This window comes from Tinamus guttatus, unplaced genomic scaffold (genome assembly GCF_059628265.1).
Source record: "Tinamus guttatus ecotype Peru unplaced genomic scaffold, ASM5962826v1 Tinamus_guttatus_pri_ptg000057l, whole genome shotgun sequence".
NCBI classification, from domain to species: Eukaryota; Metazoa; Chordata; class Aves; order Tinamiformes; family Tinamidae; genus Tinamus; species Tinamus guttatus.
The window spans coordinates 379273-401434 of NW_028288591.1; the positions used below are offsets into that span (position 1 = coordinate 379273).

General features: G+C 55.7%; 1 protein-coding gene across 10 annotated transcripts in view; it reads right to left on the reverse strand.

Moving 5' to 3' along the window:
• The window catches only part of CADM1 (cell adhesion molecule 1), an 81630-nt gene that overhangs the window by 18577 nt on the left and 40891 nt on the right, over positions 1–22162 (reverse strand). For all 10 annotated transcript variants that reach the window (XM_088540235.1, XM_088540234.1, XM_088540230.1 and 7 more), the window contains exons 2-7: positions 12810–12956; positions 12008–12160; positions 9592–9729; positions 8100–8255; positions 3906–4005; positions 1483–1655 (exon numbers count right to left, since the gene is read on the reverse strand). In XM_088540235.1, the coding sequence (XP_088396361.1) occupies positions 1483–1655; positions 3906–4005; positions 8100–8255; positions 9592–9729; positions 12008–12160; positions 12810–12956 (867 nt within the window). The remainder of the gene's footprint in view (positions 1–1482; positions 1656–3905; positions 4006–8099; positions 8256–9591; positions 9730–12007; positions 12161–12809; positions 12957–22162) is intronic.

Consider the following 22162-nt stretch of genomic DNA (forward strand, 5'->3'; position numbering starts at 1 on the left):
TATGTCAACTTTTCACCACTCACCCATCTGCTCCTCTTTTATGTGCGAGGGAGCGCCCGGCTTCCCTAACGAAGGCGCGCGGGCCGCGCTGGCCGCCGCACCTGCGTGCACCGCGCGCACCGGGACGGGCGGCCCGTCCGCGGGGACGCCAGGAGGCCCCTCTGCGTCCCCAGGGCAGCGGGGCGCCCTGCTCGCAGCACCGACCCTATTCAGAGCCACTGGAAGGGCAGAGGGGAGCGCTGGCCCCAGGGCCCGCTGAGCACCGCCGGGGGCTGCAGGAGCAGGTCCTTGGAGCCCTTGTCCCCAGGCCTTCCGCAAACCGGACTAAGCAGTTCACTTGACAGGGGGGAGGTTTAACTTAGCACTCCCTCGAAACAAAACAGGTAGGTGAAACTGGGCTAGAAACAGAAGAAATGAGCAAAAACCTGCCCTGCTCTTCTACACCTGCTTTACTCCAGGGGCCGGCTATAATCCCAACCCCACATGGAGTCCTCGGTTTCCCATTTGATGCAAGTGCTTTTTAGGCTCTCTGCTACGTCAGCTGTTTCTTTAAACGTTTCTGTAAATTAAACAATTGTCATACCACGAGCATATGAACTGTTCCATCTTTAAGCCTTGCATGTCATGACACAAACTGGAGCTCCCTGGTGCTCCCGCCACTAGAAAGCTGCTCCCATGATGCAGGAGACAAGCTGTACTTTGGGCCTCAAGTGACGGTTTTGAGGTTCGCTTTGGCCACCCGTCCAAGCCGGGGCCCAGAGCTGCTCGTGTGCAAGCGGCCCCGGGAGGAGCGAGCGCGACGCCGGCTCTGCCTATGGACCCGCACGGCGGCGAGCGCGGCAGGACGGCGCCGCGGGACCCGGCCCGGCCGCGGGCGCCTCTGCTGCCGGAGACGCCTTAAGCACGCGGGAATTGTTCATCAGTAAACAGGGATCGCTCCTTGAGCGCCTACTGAATCTTCATTATATGCGAGACCTCTGTGACAAGAGCACAGCGAGGTTTAAAGCGATGGTAAAATAATGCAGAGGAACTGAGGACTTAAAGTAGGTACTTAATAGCACTTAAAAAGATGCCGAGACATGTTTTAGTGTCTGCTCAGCAGCCAAAGATAGGCTCAAGACATCTCATTCCTCCCGTTTATTTACTGGTTTGTAATTATCCGAGCAGGCCGGCTGATCCTCCAGTAATTTAACTTGCTAATAAAAGCCCCGAACAAACAAACCCGCTCCGCTGCTGCCCGTGCTCAAAAGGGCTCGCACGAACCCCAAAGGGGAAGCGCGAGGGCACGGTCGGAGGGCAGAGGCGCCCGTTGGCCCCGTGCGACGTGGCGATGCCCGGCCACCCCGTCCCCTCCCCGCGGCCGTCCCGGGTGCCGCCCGCGGTCCTGCGTTCGGCAAAATGGGAACCTCTAAGAGCGTTGGGAGGGGAATGCAGCAGGTATGTGTAAATGAGTCTAGAAGAACGGTGGTTTTTCTCACGTACCGTATACAAACAGCATGTAATCCGCATGTGATTTCCCCACCGCGTTTGAAGCCTCACAGCGGTATGTACCATTATCTGTTTTGTTTAGGTTACTAATGAGAAGGTTTGAACCAGACACTACAACGTGTTGAGGCATCTCATCATCTACTCTTAACCACCTCATGTCCGTAGGCCTACAGAGGAGGGAGAAAAAGAAACAGTCACATTACTATTTTCCTACGGTAAAGATGGCATCTTCAATAGTTCATCCACAGACAGAAAGCCCAAACCAAGAAAAACTGTAAAGAAATAACACATACTTTTGTACTACTCAAACCCCGATGCTCTTGGGCTTCCTCGGCATTTAAATGCATTTTAACCCAACTGGAAACTGTATCCAGACTTTAAGCTTTCCGAAAACACTAGTGCAAGCAGGAAGAAAGGTCATTAGTGGTTAAGCATTCACTTGATCGGTAAAGCTGCAATCTGCAAGATCTACGGGCTAAACATGCACCCGCCCGGTGCCCTGAGCGCAGAGCTGGACAGCGTGGGACAGAACAAGCGCATTGTGACCAGGTTGGACCCACGGCCCCGGGAGCCGTGACGGACCCAGGCTGGGGCTGCGCTGCTAGCGCCGCCCGAGCTGCTCGGACACGGGAACGCTTCCCTCCTCTCCCTGCCCTGCTTCTCCAAAGGGCAGCATGTGCTTCCCGCACCCCGTGGTGGGACCACAGCGGGGCTCACGCTCCCGGGAGGCAGGAACCCAATGGGCACGGTTTGCTCTAGGGGGAAGGAAAGCAGCTCCCGGGAGGGGGTTGGCCTGTTGCTCAACCTCTGCATGGCAGGGAGGACAAATCGGGGTGCTGGGGACACACGGGCCGTGGCCACGTGGCGAAATGCGGGAATCTCCTTTTACCCTCGACACTGGTAAAAGGTGTCTGATGCTCCTGGCAAAGCTTCTCAAAAACCCGTGAGTGCTTCCAGAGCGTCCCGAGGTTTCGATGCTGCTTGCTGCACAGCAGCCCTCTCCTCAAAGAGGTGACTTGCACTGGCTGCTCTACAAGTGGCACTTGCAGTGTCTGCCCACTTTTGTCACAGTTTGGATTATTTTTTGTGCCACCCTAGACAATGGAAATGCCTGCATTATTACCAAAAGAGAGACTTTTGCCTTCTGCTCTTTCATGTCTCTCTTTTAGTCACAGGGTTTGCACTGCCACATTCCGCAGAGAAACCATTTCCAGCCAGGACTCATCCCTGGGACCCTTGGGGCTCTGCAAAGGGCTCGAGCACGGCTGTGCACGTTGGACCGCGGCGCTGCAGGCAGCCCCGTATCCTGCTGCGCCTCCGCGGGGAGCGGGACGGGTGAATTGGGCTGCCGAACCGGCGCCTCGCTCCGAGCGGCATCCCCGCAACGGCACGTGGCACCGGGCCCGGCCGCGCGGCCCGCTTGCTCGACACGGGGAGCAGGGGCTGCTGGAGGAGCCTGTTCATCAAATCCCCACGTGCTACAAACGGGAGACGCTGCAGCTACCTGCGAGGGGAGAGCAGGGCGAGGGCCTTGACAGCTGCTGCGCAGGCAATGGGAATGGAGCCGAAATTCCGCAGGGGCTGCGCGAGCCCCGCTCCGACGCACGGGGAAGGGCTCGCCCACGTGCCGCAGAGAGGGAGCTGGGAGGCAGGAATCAACAAGGCAATTTGGCTGAGGTAGGACGCTCCGGTGGCAGGTGACACTGTCACGAGGCTCCTCGCTTTGAGCGCGTCTACCCTCACTGTCATTGCCCCCAGAAGCAGAGCTGTCAAAGTCGATGGCTTCAAGTGCAGGCTGCACCTGCAGTAACTCTTCAGCTCTGGGCACTCTACCAAGGAGACACTGACAGTTTTCAGGGATGTTTGCAGAAATCTTATGAACATGATGGAAATAAAAACGGATAGGAGGTAAATACTTGACAGCCATAAATCCAAATGGAAAAGGAAGTGTTTAAGAAAGTCAACAAAACTCAGACAAGAAAAACGATGAAAATGCAGGGGAAAATCTAACCTCCCTCGTCAAGATTTTTCCTTTCCTGATGCATCAGTTTAATAGACTGCTTAAGAAAGCCTCGAGGGCAGGGCAAGAAGAGGAGAAAGAAGAAAACTTGCATTTCATTAAAAAAGCAACCCGGAAAGAGGAGAGGAATCGCACGGTGACTGCGAGCTGGGGCCGGACTGCCCTGCCTTGCTCTGCTGGGTGCTGCGGGTCAGGGACACCCGGGGCAATGCGGGCCGTTCCCGGGCCCTGCCTGCTCGAAACGCTCCCCTCGCGGCTCAGGACGCTCCAAAGAGGCTCCCGAGGAGCGCGGCACACGCTGCGGTGCAGAAAGCGGTGCAGAAGGACGCTCTGGTGCTGCTGTCCCTCTGCGAGAGCGCCGAGGCGCCCGCGCCGCCCGCCGCGCTGGCAGACTTACTGTGGCTTCCCGAACGCGGCGCACGTCAGCTCCAGCGGCTCCCCTTCTCTCGTGAGGCCTTGCACCGGGTAGTTCTGAGAAACCCGCACTTGAGGCTTATCTGCGGGACAAAGAGAGCGTTTCAGAAACCACCTCGTCAGCCAGAACGGGGTTTGTGTGCGCCCCCATCAGAAGCGAGTCCCCTTCCACGCCGGGCATCTCAGCAGCCAGCGAGTGCGGCCTTTTCCCGGGATAACACGATTGGCGAGGGCGAAATGGGAAGCGCAGACGGGAGAGCCGCACTCCAGCTGGAGCCCCTCTGCTTCCCGGGAAACGCATTCCGCTCCGCTGCCGTTTATCTCGGAACGCACTCGAGCTAAAAGGAACTCATTTGCCTTCGTGCTGAGGTGAGAGCAGAGATATCTGTGGCGCTCAGAAGTGATATGTTTTATCATGTATCATATATTACCGAAGCACAATACCTTACGCCCAGGCATATTAACATACGTTGGCCTTTACAAGAGCCACTTGTTAGGGGCGCAAAAAGAAGTCGCAGGCAGCACTACTGCTTGTTTAAGCAATGCGAGATTGCAGATAGCCCCAGGGAATCCCCTCTGCTCACTAACTAGCCACAATTAGCACCTCTCTAGCCCAGCAGCCAGCTCAGGCTGCAGGGAAGGAGGGAAGGGTGTGAGAACCGCCCAAAACAGCAGCATCTACCCCCAAAAATGGAGCCCGCAACCTGAAAGAGACTCCTGCCTCCTGCAACTGAAACCCACATTTAAAATGCACCCAGGCTCTAGCTAGAACGTTATCGACGCACAAATCAATTCAATGCTACAAATGCTATTAAGTCATGCATATTTTTCACAAACTTGCTCAACTATGAGGAATAAAGGCAGGCAAAAAAAAATCAGCATGTGTAAAGGTTGAGACAATTTAAATGTTTCTATTTCCTCTGGGAGGAACTGCTAGCAAAACTATTGGCTTCTTGTATTTTATTAACTGTGTTTAACTCATTAACATGCTTCCTATGGAATAATAGAGATTAGAAAAAAAATCCATGTTAGGCTTTAACCAATTTAAACTCTCATAATTTCCCGTAATGGAATCAGCCACACTAGTCAACCCTCTCCCGAGATGCCCATGCCATAAACACATTTTCCAAGCTAATCCCCGTTGCAGACGCTCCTCGCGGCTTCGGGGCTTGCCGAGCTGCCACCGGGACACCCAGTTACACCCGCAGCGACGTCCTCTAATGCCCAGTGCTAGTGCCTTAAAAAAAGCTGCCTAGGAACTTAATAAGGCGCCTTTATTAAGGGAAACTCATTCAAAAGCCAAGAGTGATGCACAAGGTTAAACAGCAGCAGTCTAAAGGTTACCTGGCAGCAGCAACCAATTTGAAAAAGTTATTAGGAAAGCACTGGGCGTTTGATGAGATCTCTTGCGGACGGCTCGTCCCCGCGCGCGCTCGTCTCTGCTCCGGCGCGTGGCCAAACGAGCACGCGTCCCGAGACCCCTGCACTTCCTGCCCTTTCCGGCCCGTTCGGGTTTGTGAAAGCTCCCAAGGGATCTATTCCGCACTATTAAAAAGGAACTCAGAAAAGTTACCGTTTATTCACAGCTTATTACCCAGCTGTCACCTTTATCCCCAAATCAAGCTTGCTTATTGGGAAACGAAGTCTGCATCCCAGACAGAGAGCCCTGACAATCTCGAATTGCTCCTCAGCTTCCACAAGGACAGCCTTCCTGATTTCCAGCCAACAAAGAAACCTATTAAATAAACACATCTCAGGCTTAAAATCCTATGAGCGGCAGCTCACAACTCATCTGGAAGGGCCTCATGACCTCAGGTACGTCTGCGCAAGAAGCACCTTCCAATGCCCCAATTTCAGCATTTTCCGTGCCGCAGAACGCACCTCGCTAAGGAGCCCCAACGAGCCCCCGCGGGGACACGTCACAACCACGGGCTGACTGCGCCGCTTCCCAGATGGACGGGAAGAGGAAAAAGGCTCTCGAGGAAAGTTTCTGGAAGGGTCGAAACCTCGCCGAACAAAACAACTCATTTAGCCATCTCCCGAAATCTCCAGATGATAAATTACATTGATGTTAATCACTTCACTGCATACTATGCAATTAGTATTTGTACTCAACAGAAATACAAAGATTACTGAAGATATGACAGCATATGTAGAAGGACACGTTCTCAACATAATTGGGTGCCAGGCACCCTCCTGTCAGCAGAGCAGCTTCTCGGGGTGCGCGCTTTAGAGCTAGACTCGTGCACGTAACAGGGAACGTGCAATTAATTAGAACCAAAAACTCCCCAAGCAAGAACAGAATCAGAAAAGACAAAGTGCCAAAATAGGACTTCCACGCTCTCATTTCCAGTATCACATAATCAGATAAGGAAAAGTACCGAAAGACTGGGCTTAAATGTCTCCGAGAATATCTCGTTCCATTCGATTCCTTAATGATATTTTAATGCATTTTGTTGCTTCATTTCCTTTCTAAAATTACACTCAACCTACTGCTCTTCCATCCCTCTCGAATGATGTGGATCACAAAGGGGGAGCAGCCCAGCCAGGAAGAGCAGCTCTTCCCGCACCGCTCCCGTGCACCACTGAGCGTTAAACCCAGGCTAAGGCAGCAGCACTGCACACGTATGGGCTGCCCTGCTGCTCAAGGACTCGGCTGTGAATAGAGCCCGGGTTTATCTCAGCTGTCCCCTTCCAGGGCAGCCCCTGCCTCCCTCTTGCTAGCCCGGGAAGGCGGGAGCAGCGGCGGGCGCCGTTCACAGAACGCTCCGCACGTCACCGAGAAACGTAAAACCCCCCAGGTCTGCAGCTGTCTTGGACTGTATCACACAGAAAATGCTCACAGTGGCCGTTTTGAAAAGGCAGCGAACTAGGTCACTTTGCAGACCTCAATTCCTACAGCTTTTCCTTTACGCAGGCGAGAACCTTTCACTAAAATGTCTATTCGGCTCCAGGAACATCTCCAGAAGCACTTTGAAAAGCTGAAGCAGAAGCCCTTTAGATTTTCACTGACACTTACGGTCCTAATTTACCAAAAGACCCACCTGGCAAACTACAGTACGTTTTGGGGAGTGGTGCTGGCTTTCGCCTTATTTTTTAACCTTTGCATCGCATCTTACAGAGATCTCCACATTCTGAAATCTGGTCGCACAAGAAACACCTCGTTAGCCTGGGCGGCCCCATCCCTCACCCTTCTGCCCTTCCGCGATGCATTCCACGCTTCCAGCTCCCCAGCACGCGGGAAAACGAGCAGGATTCCAGGGGAGCCTTCCAAAGGGACCCGCAGGCCGCTCGGAGCCCTCGCTGGCAGGTACGGGAGAGCCTGCAAGATTTCAACTTCTCCGCATAAGCAGAGACGGGATTTTTTTCCCCCGTTAAGTATTTGATCAAGCCTCACAAAGGTGCTAATGTATTATTAAAGCTAATGGAGCTCTACAAGAAATGTTAATGGGCATTAAGTTTGCATAAATGAATTACGCATTAGCACAGTCACAAGAAATCCGGGATCTGCCAATTTAGGTAGTATCTGATCTTTTCTGTTTTCCTCATTACAGGAACATTACGCTGGCTTCGGAGGTATGAGAATTGTCACCAGGACGTTCCTAATGAGGCTACATCATGAAGAAGAGGAGCCAAATTAACACAGGCTCGCGTCCCCCCGCGCGGCGTTGGGGTGGACGTGGCCACGCAGGGCCCTGCGGGACGGGACGGGAGGCCGCGTTCCCACCGCGAGTGCCGACCCCACGGAATTAAACCAAGGACAGCGCCGGAGGCTCGGAAGGCACCAAGGGAGCGTTTCGTTTTCACCACGTTCACCGTTTTTGCCGGTGAGCAGCCAGCTGCTTTTTGTGCACTGCGAGTGCAGCTCCCTTTTTGCAGAAAGATAAGCCTGCCGCTAGAAGAAAAATACTTGGGATTTAATCTGTTCTGACAAGTACAAAAGCCAGCCAGGAACAAACTGGTACAAATTCCAGGTACACAATGTTATTCCTTAAGAGAAAAACAGCGCGTATTTGCTGCATTGCCAAAGGGCTGGGAAAAGTCACAGCTTAATCCACCGAACAGTTCCCAAGGCTGTGATTTGCTTTTTAAACAGGGGGATATAAACTCCCTCTACCCTGCAGGAAAACGCAATGGTGTAATGGAGGGTTCCCCGGCGCGGGACTCGGATACTCACACATGACTTCCAGGTAGCGCTGCGTCTGCAGGTCCTTGACGGCGGGGTGGTCCACCAGGCAGATGACGGGGACGCCGTCGTCCTCGCGGCCCACCCTGAGCAGCAGCTGGCTCGTCACCGTGTACATGTCGGACCACTGCTCCACCTCCGATTTGCCTGCAGAGAGGAGCCACGTGAGTGGCGAGGCAGGCGGCAGCGCCTGGGAAGCGCCGCGTCCCGTCCCCGTCCCCAGCGTCCCCTTACGCTACGGGAGCTGAGCCTTTGAGGCAAAGTGTCACCAGTAACTGGAAAGGCCGCTCTGTCACACGGAGAAGCGGTTCCGTGCAACACGCTCAAGGAAGGCACGCGGGCAGCCGCAGAGAAAAGCCATCCTTGAGATTCGGAGGAAAGCCTTCCCCATCGGAAGCTACAGACTCTACTCACAGCCCACACAACAGGAATGAAACAAGCAAGCGCTTCAGCATCCCCGCTGCTATTAAAACAAACAAGCAAACAAATCCAAGGGCTCAGCCAGGTGAGCCGGTGCTCCGCAGAGCTCCCGCTCGGCTCAGCGCCTTCAAAGGCACAGGGAAGCGGGAATTCAATCGCCAGCGCAAGAAAACTCAATCGAGATGCCAGACAGGTCGAGCATGAAGGGTCAAACGCTGCTGCCCTCCCGAATGGAAGGGGAAGCCGGGGAGGAGATCGTTTGGAGATGTGCACAACATTTAGAGGACAACAGTTGCTGCAAGTCACCGGGTCACGCTCCACGCGGCAGCACGTTTTGCTCTCCATCTTTATCAGCACAAGCTCTGCACGTCTCCGCGAGCCTGGAGGCCCGGGGATGCTACATGCAAAAGCGGGATTTGATTTTGCCCTTGCAGGGGGTCAGGGTTGTAGAATGAGTCCAACTTCTGCATAAAGCCCTTTGCTGTCCCTGACTGACTAAAGCAAAAAGTGCTGTCAACCAAGCTCGCATCTACATGCAGACTTGCGCTAACAGCACATCAAGTGCAGTCAGTGCACCTTATGCATGTGCAAATACTACTACGGGCTACCAGACCTTGGAGAGGGAGGAGCGCCCTGCTTGCAGGAATCTTCACCCGGCCATGTAAACAACGCCCTACCAGCAAAATATCTGCTTCTAAAAGTGACCTGAGAAGCTTTACAGCTGCAAAGCAGATCTTGAGCTTGCCCAGAGCCAGGGCAGGGCACAGAGCTACCCCAGGCACCGCAGGAGGAGATTGTGCGCACGGCGTTAGGGCTCCTCAGGGTCTCCTGCAGTCAGAAAACCCCTCCGGCGCTGAGCCCGGCCTCACGCACGGCAGCAGGGCCAGAGGCTGCTGAGCCCTTCCTGCTCGAGCTGTCCCTAGGGCTGCCACCCGCTCCTGTGCCCGCGCCGGGCTCTAAAGGCGCCCGCGCTGCTGCTCTCTCAACCAGCAATGCGGACAGACACACAGCACTGCACAAGTGAGCCCCGCTGCCGGCAAAGACGGAGAGGAGACATCTGTACCAGTGAGCTCCTTGTTCCCTTTGAACCATCTGATGGTGGTGGCGGGTCTGCTGGCCATGGCAGTGCAGTTCAGCTCAATCTCTTCTCCCTCGACGGCAATTTCCTTCTGGATGTCAATCACCAAGTTGCGTGGCGGGACTAAAAGGAGAAAAGACAACACAGCACACAGTAAAGCAATGCAAAACAGAGGGCAGCTCTGGAGCGCTAGCAGAGGACGAGCCCTTCTGGAAAGGCCCCAGCACACGCTACAGAAAGCACCGCCATCTCTTTGATGTGTCGGTCGATCAAAGCCTTTAATGAGGGGTTCCATAACGACCCTGAGCACTCCCTGCACCTCGTGCCAGCAGCAGTTTCTGCAGCCGTTACTTAGCCAGCGGTTAAGGTGGTTAGCTGTCCTGGGCAGGCGCCGCTCCAAGTGGAACCCACGGTCGTGGTGACGCTTGTGCTGCTTTTGGAGGCTCCCGTTGGCTGCACACGCAGCTCCCGGCTCCCCGTGGCGCTTCCCAGCGCGCCGTGCCCGGAGCGGCCGCGCTTCCCGGGAAAGCAGCCGTGCATGGCCGCACGCTGCAGCCGCCAGGCTAAACACCATCATCCGCAGGGAAAATAACCCAAGAATGTGGACAGCGAGCCCGGAGCCTCGGCGGGGAGACCCGCTCCACCACTACCACCCAGAGTGACATTGTGACAGAAAGCAGAGCTTGTCCATATTATTTTTAAATGTGGAAACAACAGGAGGTAGTGAGGCGAAAAGGAGGGGAAAAGCGGGCAGTACCTGCTTGCAGAGCAGGCAGTTGCACTTGCAGGGAAAACCTAAAACTTAGAGAGGAAACTTAACTTTTTTCCTCTGATCAATATGATTAAGGAAGCACATAGTTCAAATGTGACTAACGTGTTCTTTAGCTAATGAAGAACAAATAAGAGTAAACAGCATGCAGATGATCAAATGGCCTAATTAGTCACTCGTGGCTTTCCTCTCAAAAGAAGAGAACAGAGCCCATACTTGAGATTTGCACATGTTCCAATTAGGCATGCATAAAGGGACACGCAGTGTCACCGAAGGCAGCAGAACACAGGGGACAGGCGGTGCGGGAGCGGGAGCGCGCGCTCGGACGCAGGACCTTGCTGAACGGGAGACCCTGCTCGCCGGGAGCAGGGCTGGCTCTGCGCTCCCGTGTGGATCGTGCGGAGCGGGAGCAGGCGGCAAATCCCTCTGCTGACAATGTAGAGCAGCCCGAGTAACGACCAAGGGGCGTCTTCGATGGAGCACGGAGGGCATCCTGACCCCCAAAACGCCCCCGTTCCCCCATCCCTGCTCCCGGCTAGGGAGCGGCACTGCGGGAGACCAGGCAGGACACGGAACGTCCGGAACACCGACGGCCGCGTTAGTCTTCCACCTGGAAGGCACGCAGCTCCTGCGGATCGGTGCAGCCCGGCGCCGGTGACGCGTCGCGCACGCAGGATTATGGGGACAGCGCTGGCACAAAGGTGCACGTGAGGGCTCCAGAAGCCTCACGCTGTTGGTAAAGGTAACGGCTATGCTAGAGCTGATTATAAACATTATTTAAACAGTGCACAACAAGCTAAGAAGCCAATCTCATTAAATAAAAGAGGAGAGAGATTTAAACTAATCAGCAAGCAGGATCTTACATCAAGTCATCCACTGCGATTCAGGTTCTGCTATTAACAGGCTCTTAAAAGGCCCTGCTAATCTGCAGGGCGAGCTCTGTGGGCATTAGCTCCTGTGCCTGGTGACCGCAGCAGGGCCGTGCGCGGCGCGAGGGCAGCAACGGGAGCAGCCCGCTGCACTGGGGGCCTGCAAACCGCCTCTGGAAACGGCCATTCCCACACAAACAGCAGCTGCACCAGGCCACATGAACGCCCCTGGGGGCTCTGCAGGTTAAACACACACCCTCCAGTGAAATCGACAGGACGCTATCGCTTTCTGTTAGTCACACTCAGAATTTTGCTGAGCACACGCCAGCGAGCAAACCCTCCAAAGCCGGCACGCCGTCACGGCGCCCGGAGAGTCACCAGCTAGGCATGTCTGCAATATTGATGCTAAGGAATATAAATAGGCAGGCAAAAGAAGATGGATAAAGATGCTGTCATTCTTCATTATCATCTTTCAAAACTCCAAGCCTCAGACGCAAGTATGAAGTGCGTGGTCACAGGAGTGTGCTTAGTGAAAACAGAAACTTCCTAAACGCACCGGTTGCACCCCGCAGCCCAGCACTAGCCCTGATTCCTCTTCCAGGTCTCGAGCACTCGTGGAGAGCAGGGTCAAACCCAAGGGACAGAGGAGGCTGGGGCTTTACTCACAGAACGTGCAAGGGGCCGCCAACCCACCCAGTGCTCCCTCGGCGTTGCGCGCTCCGAGCGACGGAGCGGCTGCAGCACGCGCCCACGCAGCGCTTACCCAGCACGGTGATGGTGGTGTAAATCTCCTGGGGGGGATCGGTGTAGAGCTGGCAGAAGTACCTTCCTTCGTCGGAAATGGAGACGTTGGTGAGCGACACTCGCAGCTCGCTGTTGGAGAAGTTCACCAGCTGGAACCTGCTGTCCTTGAGCGCTGCGGAGAGACGGGGCGTCAGGGCCGGGGCGCAGCGGCAGCCACGCCAGCCGAGCGGCGCCCGCGGCCATCGTCCCTCCCCGCGTTCCCCTCGGCCTTGCAGGACCACCCGTGTCCGCAGACCCCGCGCTCAGCCCGTAAAGAGAACACGATGCCCTGGGCACACGGGCCCAGCGACACGGACATCAAACATGTCACTTCTCAGCTCTGACACAGCCAGAAGCAACGGCAGCTGCACGCACCGGGTGACAGATTCTGCTCTGGTTATAAAGAGGCATAGATTGTGTCAGAAATTTCAGTCTTCAAACTAAACATATTACCTCTGAGAACGCTGCACTCGCTCTGCTTTGCCCTATTCAATTTGTTTGTGTCAGCTAAATATTTGGCACTCAATTGCAATTCACCCTGAATTACTACAATCAATTCCTATTGCAAAGTAAGACAGTCTGACTTTTAAAAGGGACCATCAAGGTTTCCATTAAGGAGAAGGATTATGATTGCCTGTCTCATCTACCCTCTAAAGAATTGACTAAACTTTAAGTGTCTAACATTAAATTAAAAGTAGAGATCTTAGCAATCGCTTTACTCAGAGAGCAAGCAAGGTGGAGGAAAAGTTGCGACCAAATCGCAGCGCGAAGATCAAACTTACGTCTGAAATCTCGGAAATAAATGGTCTGTCTGTTGGGGTTGAGGAGCTGGATCACCGAGTCATCGCTGTTCTTCACCCGACAGCTGATGGTGGCAACGTCTCCCTCCACTACTGTCACGTCCTCCGTCACCAAGTTCTGTCCGTCACCTTGAGGAGCAGCAAAGGGAAGACATCAGGATGGGATGGGCAGAGCGGCAATGGGAACGGGAACGTGAACGGAGCCGCCGCAGCTACGGGAACAAGCGACCGAGGGCTGCTGCGGCCTCCATCCGCGCCCATCGCTATCCCATCCAACGCGGGCACACGGCGCCCACCTCTGTCTGCGGACACAGAGCCGAAAGACACCAGATTCCTGAGATTTTTAATTAAGCAAACTCTTCCCTCTAACAGGGAAGGGAAAAAAATCCCTAAGTGCACTAGACACCACGCTAGGTAGGGAGCCGTATAGAAAAAATGCAACTGCAATCTGTTAACAAGTTAATTAATTTTAAAGCTTGATGAAACAACTTTTATTGTTCTAATTTATGCGAGCAGTATAGCACCAATATTCTAAATTGCGCTCTAATTGCTACGAAATTAATCCCTGCAAGCGAGCGAGCCTCCTCTCCCCGGCAGGCACCGCGCGTGCCCGTGTCGCTCGCCGCGCCGCAGCGCGAGCGGGGCTCGGAGCACGCGGAGAGCGGGAGCGCTCCCGCGTCTGCCCGGGATGTGTTGGAGCGCTCCCTGACAACCGAGCCTGCACGGAAAAAATGGCACCGTCTGAAAAGCTACACGCTGCAAAAACAAGGGAAGTGTCAGCTAAAAATGTATTAGTTATTTTTCAAGTAAATGATAGACACGGACAGATTTCTTTCCCTCCTTTGAAAAGAAAACGGCTTAATTTTGAAAGCATCGGGCTGTGCTGGGGGAGAAGATAAGTCAGTCCGCAGCGTTTTTTCCCAAGGGAACGTTGCAGTTTTCACAGGAGGCCCAAGGCCACGCAGGCTCGCCCGGACACAGAGCAGGAGGTTCCCGAAACGGGCCGGGTGCCGGAGGGTCCCCCGGGGCCCGCGCGCCCTGTCCCTTACCCAGCTCCTTCATGGGCAGCTCACGGAGGACTGTCACCTGAGGGGAGCCGAAGCAAAGGGACACGGGAAGGGCCAGCGCGGCCACTGGGACTGAGCCCCTTGCTAGCGACCGTGGGGGAAGGAAAAGCAACAAAACCAAGGAAAACCCCAAACGCTGCCCAGGACGGGGACGAGGAGCTACAGAGCAGGGCCTGCACGTTGGGCACCACCATGGAGAGAAGTCTGCAAACACTAAATACATCCTGGTTTCTTTCTCTCAAAAAGAAAAGCGAAAGGATTCTGCCCGTTATTACTTAGGCTCCCTCAAAAGCAAAGTGTTTGGCAAAGGAAAACTGGATGGGCTGGGAAGAAAAGGCATGACAGACTGTGAGATACCTGTGAGCATCTGCTCAAAGCCTGCGCCCAGTTTTCCACCCTGCTGGCCTAAGTTTTATTTCTCTAGATGGAAGAGCATGAAGGACTGCGGAAGTCATGAGCATCCCCATGGAGTTTGCACTGCAGCAGAGCCCCAAGGCAGGAGCTGCAGGAGCTGCAGGAGCCCGGGGCAGCCCGTGGAGCCGCGAGAGGACGCCCGGCTCTGCCGCCAGCACCCGCAGGACTGCGCTCCTGACCCTTCCAACCACTGCACCGCGCTACTTCCTCGTGTATTATGATTTACCTAATCACAGCCGGGGAAAACGCAACTCCCTTCATTGCTTACAGAGTGAAATAAATGAACGAATGGCTCCGCTGTCCCCATTAAGCCTTTCCACCCCATAAAGCGGGTTTCAGCGTGGCTAATCTGATCGCGGGCAGGACAACCCTCTCCAGCAGGGCCATATGTTGCTGCCGCCCTCGGCAGCGCTGCGGAGCGCCGCGTCTCCGGCCGAGCGAGGCGCGCTCGGTGTCCCCGGTGCGCTCGGTGTCCCCGGCGCGTGTTCGGTGTCCCCGGTGCGCTCGGTGTCCCCGGTGCGCTCTGCGTCCCCGGCGCGCTCTGCGTCCCCGGCATCGCTGCCCTCCGCTCCCCCGTCACACCCCTAGGAACAACCCGGCAAGCGCTCGCATCAGCTGCGTGCGCTCGCTGTGTTTCTTCATGAACACGAGATTCACCGCTCTCATTAACAACGCTATTAAGACTCGATGTCCATCTGAGCAATTATTGCCAGCATACCTTCCTTTTCTTTTATTTATTTTTTTCGGATTTCCTTTAGAAGACTCAAATCCTGTGGGAAAGCAAAGAGAGGAGCAGGTAACAACAACCGAGAGGCCCCACCAGCCCTTCTCCACCCAGGGTTCCTCTCCCTCCTCCTTCTCCAGCAGTCTTCCCAGGTGATCCTGACATCCTCACCTCTCTACCTTTACCAGGTGCTACTTATATCTCACCAAGTGTTCCCTGTTAAACCTCTAACAGTCGGCCTCAGAAAATCCTTTTATCCAGCAAGCAATCAGCATTATTATTTTCATCCGTGGCCAACCTTTCCTCCTATTCCCTATTCCTACTCAGCCCTGTCCTCCAATTCCCTAAACCGCTCCTCACACTTCCTGAGCTTGGCGTCAGCATGGAAGCCCTCTTGACTCCATAGGAATTAGAGGGGACGTAATTTGGAACCGGGGGATTGGAAGCGGGAGCCGCCGAGGCTCTCCCGGCGCTGCCCCGGGTCCCGCCGGGTGCCACGTTGTCCCCAAAGCGCCGGCCCTGGCGCTGGTGACGGGCGCGGGGACGCGAGGACGGCGCCGCACGCTCCCTCGACCCTCACACGCCGCAACGTTCATTCCGAATCCAAGGACGTCGAACCCGTCCCTCGTCGGCCGAGATCCGCTGGCCTTGATGACCTACATTTGCTCAAGCACGAGCCCCGGACAGTACAAGTTAACACTGTCCATCATCTGTATTCACGGCTGCTCCCAATTAATAGGCCAGGCTATTTCCATGAACAATATCAATTATGAGTTTCCAATTAAATAAAAGTACAATGTGAAACAAGAGCTCTCCGGACCCATTTTGAGAGCACATTAAGGTTCTTGCTAAATATTTACTGGCAGCATACACGTACTCTCAGGAGCTGTAAATTATTTAGGGTAGATTAAAATTATTGCAAGCGCGCTCTGTTTGTAAGCCGGCAGAGCTCTGCAAAAGGCACGAAACGAGAGCCTGCCCGTTGTGCAAGCCCATGCAGAGCTCGGCTATAAATCAGCGGTCCGCGCGCACACATAACCCGCGCTCGCAGGTAGGCAGATTTTCCAAACGCGCTGCCTCGGCTCCAGCTCTTCATCACTGTCTGCAGAACCCGGCTGACTTACACTTCACCTAAGAGGCAAGAACGTCCTTGATGTGGAGCATGAACGCGTCTCTATGGAGGGCGGGAAGAGCCCGTGAAAGCAGCTCTCCCGCAGGGCCGGGCTTCAGGGGGAGCTGCCATGTACACGCAATAAACACACATACCCAGTATTTATGGGAAAGCACAGCAGCTGAAATAGATATCTGCAAGGCAACAGGCAGCAAAAGAGCGCTGCGGTTCCTGCACTGCCTGGAGCGGCGCTTTGGCCTCGCTTAGTGAATCTCTGTGCAGCACCTTCCCCTTACTGCAAGAGAGAGCGCATGGAAGGATGCGGGACTTAAGGAAAACCTTTGACCACAAGCCATGCAATTAATTTTTGCCCCTATATTTCCCGCGCAGCACAGGGACCTTGCCTCAAAGCTCATCAATTCCAGGTATCTAAAAAATGCTGTAGTAGAGAGAGACCTACAAAAGTTCAGAGAAATATGAGGCAAGTTTTGTCACGTCTGGCAGCGTTTCTTCCAAGCGCTTTGCCTCTTCCTACCTCTTCCAAGCCCTGGCAGCTCCTCGGAGCCGTCACGAGGACGGCCTCCCTTCGAGGGAGGCTCCCGAGCCGCCTCTTCCGAAGGAGCCCCTCGGACGCCAGCTCCGAGCGCGCGTGGGCACCCATCGGCATCCCGGAGAGGCAGGGAAGCGTCACGCCGAGTCGGCCGGCGAGGTGAAAAGCCCTCTTGTTTGTCAGGAAGAAGCCAAGTTGTTTTGGACGATAACACAAAAGGGCCATTTCTCGGCAGAAAACTGGGTTTTTGTGACTCGGCCTCGCAAAGTCTGCTGCGCTGCCTTGCTCGCTTCATCAGCCATCAGTCATTACCCGACACCCTCCCACCCTGAAGTGTCTCTTCTAGGCTAAAGCCAGGGAAAAACAACCAGCAGACACCCTCGAGGCCGCAGAATGGGAAGGCAAACAGCATCAGAGCTGGTGAACATGCCCCAGACTGTTGAGGGTATCAGGAAAGAAGGACGGAACAAAGCCGAACCAAGCGCCGGGTCGAAGTCATGATTCACACACGTGGGAGGAACAAAAAGAAGGAAGCGCCGTCCCCACGCTGACTGCTTTCCTTGCCTACAGGACAGGAGGTGACAACAGCTCCAAACTGACACCGGGGAGCACCCACCAAAGCGCTGGGAGCGCCTGCGGTGACCGGGGGATCTTTGAACAGCAAAGACAGCGGGGTCGGCGCGGGAGCCCCCGAACGCCCGCACGGCCGGCGGGCACGACGCGTCGCTCCCAAAAGGGACTGCGGCCTCGGCCGGGCACGGGGACCCCATGGGGACAGCCCCACGCAGCCGCAGGAGCCCCCGTCCACGCGACAGCGCTCACCAAGAACAACGGGATGGTTCATCCGAAACAAACCTGTGAGGCTCAGTTAAAACGGTTCCCTCGGATATGGCGATTGTAAACACAGCCTCGTTCTGCCGTGAAAATCCATGCCTTCTTCTGTGGCGAAAGATCTTTCAGCATCTAAAGCATTTCCTGACTTCATGTTAGTCAATGTCCCCCCTCCGCCCTGGCCGCTGCCAGGAGCCGCACACGGGCACAGATTTACGGGCTGTCCCCTGCGCTGGGATTAGATGTCACACTCCCCTTTCCATTGCTCAGATATCGACAGGGACCATGCGGTGGCCGTCCCTTCAGAGGTCACATCACGAGGCGCTCGCATCGATGGGTCCCTATGGGGCTGCGGGCAGGCCCGGCGCGCGGCCGCGGCGCTCGGCTCCGCGTGCAGCGCCGCAACGCGAGCGGAGGCGCCGGCAGCTCCTGCCTCCCTCCCGGCGCTCCCGTGTTTAAATAACACTCAATTAGGATCAACACTCATCTATTATTAATGCTGTTCTAATGCACAATTTCTTATCTGCATTTTATCTTCCAGCTACATCGCCATCAAGGACGCGCGCGGCACAGATCTGAGCAAGGAGACCTTGATTAATCCGTACTTTGAAATACTCCCGGTATTTCCTCTGTCTGCCACGACTTGTTCTATTAGTAACTTCACTCTGATTTACCGCGGCTGCCGCAGGTAGCAGGAGGGCGCCGCGCGCAGCCTCCGCGTTCCCACACACTAAGCGCGTTCCGTATATTTACATTATTAAGGCGTTATTTAGTGGCCCGTTCCTCCCCGCGCGGCGGGCGGCCCCGGCAGCACCGCGCACTGCAGCGGGAGCCCCGGCGCTCCGACCGCACCGCTCACGTTCCTCTGCTCGCAGGAGCTGCTGACCCTTCCAGAACAGCTACCCAACGTGTCCTACCCGCTCTGCCCCCCAAAAAACCCTCTCGCACGTCCTCGCTGTGCTCCAGGAGGGCAGACGGGGAGGACGCGGCTCCCTCCTGCCATTCCAGCGCAAGCAGGGGGACAACGGGCAGGGCAGATGGTCCCCAACAGGCGCCCGCCGCCTGTCACCGCTTTGCGCGCTCGGAGCCCGCATCCAGGGTTTATTTTTATAGAGGCAGCTCGCTTGATGCATGTTCTTCATAACTTATTTTTAATTAGAGGAGCTGTGGGCATTTCCTGGCTAACAGCAGAAGATTAAAGTTGGGAAGAAAGGGGAAAAAAACATAACCTGCACACAAAATGAAACTGATTTTATAAACCGTATTAGTCTTATCTCCTTGCTGCATCTGGGCTCACAGCAGGGGAATCATAATACACGTGTAAATAAGGAGAAATAAAGGAGTGCCGAAGGCGGCCGGCACCCCACGGCGCTGCAGCCAACAGGCCAAGCTCGTGCCTAGAGCCCGTCTAAGCCTGACGGGGACCCCATCCAAGAGGAGCCCACCGTCCCTGAGCGCCGAGCAGGCGGCCTCTTACCAAGCACGCTGGAGCTTTTATCGCATGGTTCATAGCGAATTGCATTTGCCTTTTAAAAATATATGGTATTTAGTTTTTAATTAAGCCCTCGTCTTTGCATAAAGAAAAGCACGGGCCTTGAGGTTTCGATTGTCATTTTAAACAAAAGCAAAATAGTAAATGCATTTACATGCAACACCATTAGATATAATTAAGCACTGGGTAAAGCGCGCGCCGTGCTATAAACGTCATTTAGTTTTACAGTTAAACTCATCAGCGTTTATCAAAACAGTGCCTGGAGAAGGCGGACGGCAGCTGCGTGCGCGGGGACGGGGACGGGGACACCGCGCTGCCTGCAGCCCTGCTGCCCTCCCTCCGCCGGGAACGGGGAAACGCGCAGGGGGTTCCCTGGATTCGGGGAGCGCGGCTCCTCCGCGGTATCCACTGCGTTTTGGAGCTAGAAACACCAAGCACGACTCGCTGCGGGTGTTTTCCTAACAGGTCACTGAAATTACAGCTGGGCTCCAACTGGCTTTTAAAAGCCGCTTTCAAAGTTAAAAACAGCTTTTGTGGAAACGCCGCTTGGGAAGCCGCCCGAGCGGCATTCGCTCCAAACACGGGGGCGGCAGCGTTTGCTTGGGAAGCTCTCGGAGCTGCCCACGCGGCCCAAGGAGAACGCGGACCGGACAGGACGGAAAACCGCCTTGGAAACATCGCTGCAGCGGCCTGGGCAGCTCGTCCTGCTGTCACCGGCCTGCACAGGGATGGGAGCAGCGGCCTGGAGAGGCATCGCCCGGCGCCCGCTTGGATTCGGGCACATCAATCTGCCCATGAACAGCAGATTCCATGAACGGCTTCCTAGCCTAGGTTGCACGAGGAGAACAAAACAATCCATCGTGGTTCATAGGATTTTAGGAGTGTGCTGTTTCTTAGAATTTCCAGACAAAAACCCCGCCCTGGCATTCCGCCCACGAGGAAACCTTGCTGCCCGTGGCTGCTGCGTGTTGTGAGGACGCGTGAGGAGCCGAGGACACGCGGGTGCCGGGGGGACCATGCGTGACAGGACAGAGCAGCGCGGGAGCGCGGCCCGTGCCAGCCCTGGCCCGCCGGCCCGCTCCCCGAAGGCCGAATCCCTCCCTGCTCCCCAGGGAACACCGGCAGGATTCGCGCAGCACCGCGACACACGGGACACGCCGACGCGCCCTGTCCTGCACGGGGCCCGCCAGGACTAACCCAAGGCGGGAGACCGCTTCCCGTTCCAACCTGCCTCCCTGTTTGGCAGCTGCCAAACGCCAAGGACGACGTTCAGGAGCAGCAAGCTTTAAAACGCTGAAACAGCACTCCCTGCCTTTACCATGGGTAGGTACAAACTCTTCGCTAGTTTAGGAAGTCTACATTTTAGCAGGCCCCTTACTGCATCTAAAAAACATTCCATTGTTGCACCTCGCACACAGGATTGCATGAACTTCCCATTGCTGCTTGCGATTCCGTGCAAACAGGAGTTGAACCCCAGCTGGCCGCAGCTCCGGCCCTTTTCCAAGCTCCCTTGCTCCCGCCCAGGACGAGCCTGCCCCAGAGCAGCCGCGCGGGAGGGCCCGGGGCAGCGGCCAGCAGGGCCACGCGAGGCCACGGCCAGCCAGGCTCGCCAGCCCGCATGCGCTCACACCCGCGGTTCTGTCCTTCCGACAGCCCTTCCCAAAGCAGGAACTCATTATCGATGCCGACGAGTCCTGTAATTGCTTGGGAATGTGTCTCTCAGCACAATGCCCCGGAGAGGCCGTGTCGTTAGGTTTTCTAAGGCTCCCGAGGAATGCAATCAAAGCCCAGAGGCTGCAGAGCAGGATCCGGGGCTGGGCTGGAGCGCTGTCCGTGGCACCGCAGCGGCCTCGCAGCCCGGGCCAAGCCTCGGCACGCTCATCCCTGTGGGAACGCGAGGGGGAACGCGGGACGGATCAGCCCGCGTGCATCCCGTCGCTCCCACGGAGCAGACGCCTTCCTTCGGAACGAGGGGGCTGCGGAGGGGCCTGCTGGCAGCGCCGAAAGCAGGAAGCTTCCCCCAACACAGCGCGCCTGCAGCCTGCGCCAACATATGGCGATTCGCACCCGCGACATCCACTGCAAAACCCAACGCAACAAACGGGAGCCGACAGTCGTGCAGGATGCAACAAGACGGCCTACGGAAAACGTGCTCCCGTCGCACACGCAAACACCGCGTGCGAGCGCGGCGCGTGCTCCGGATCCGGCGGCACCGCGGGCACGGCCAGCGCGGAGCCCGGCTCCCGACGCCACGCGGCGCGCTGCGCCTCGCGGAACTCGCCGTGCCGTTGATCCGAGGCAAACGTTTGGGCTCGGATAAGACACCGTCACGGCGCTCCGTGGCGTAGAGCCTTCACGGAAAAGCATGTTTTGTGGATGTAACGTCCATGGTGTTTGAAAGATCGTCTTTTCAGAAGAAAGAAATTTTGGATTGGGTTACTAAAAGCATCAGCCTGCTTATCAATCTCAGAGCAGCATCTTTAAAGGTCAGCAGTGAAGGAAAATCAGATAGTCATTCTAATTCCCAGCAAACAGGAGCTCATTTTTCAAGAGCCACCCTGCAGGGCTCAGTACCCTGACCTTTCCCGCACAAAGAGGGCGGCCCATTTCCGTCCTCGCGCACGCAGCCGCCTTTCCCGGGAATTAAAGGCACTCTGGCTCCGGCACGGCGTCCTTCGGCAGAGCCCCGCTGCGGCCGCTCGGCCCGGGGACGCCCCGCGAGCCCACGGAAAACACGAACGGACGGGAAAACGCTCACGTACCGAGAGCGCCGCCACCTCCATCCGTTAACGCCCAGTGAGTGCCGAGCCTGGAGAAAGGGCACAGTCGTTTTATCGATACGAGTTATTTCCTTCTTGGACCTGAAGCCCTCCAGAGCTCCAAGGGCATCTTAAATTTACTAGCACGTTATCAGCGTGGCATGCCCTTCTCAGAAGATGTTTCTTTAATTGCTACTGGTATTTATGGAGACAATAAAATAAGACCTGCCCTTCCAAGCTATCACTTGCTTAACATCTAATATATATAATATATATATGAAATGGAATGTAGAAGCCCTTGGAAGGCAGGGGTTCACTTGCGTTGCTAAGCAGGTGGGTAACAGAAGAGGTGCTCCCTCACACAGAACAACTCCCCGAACACGTGCG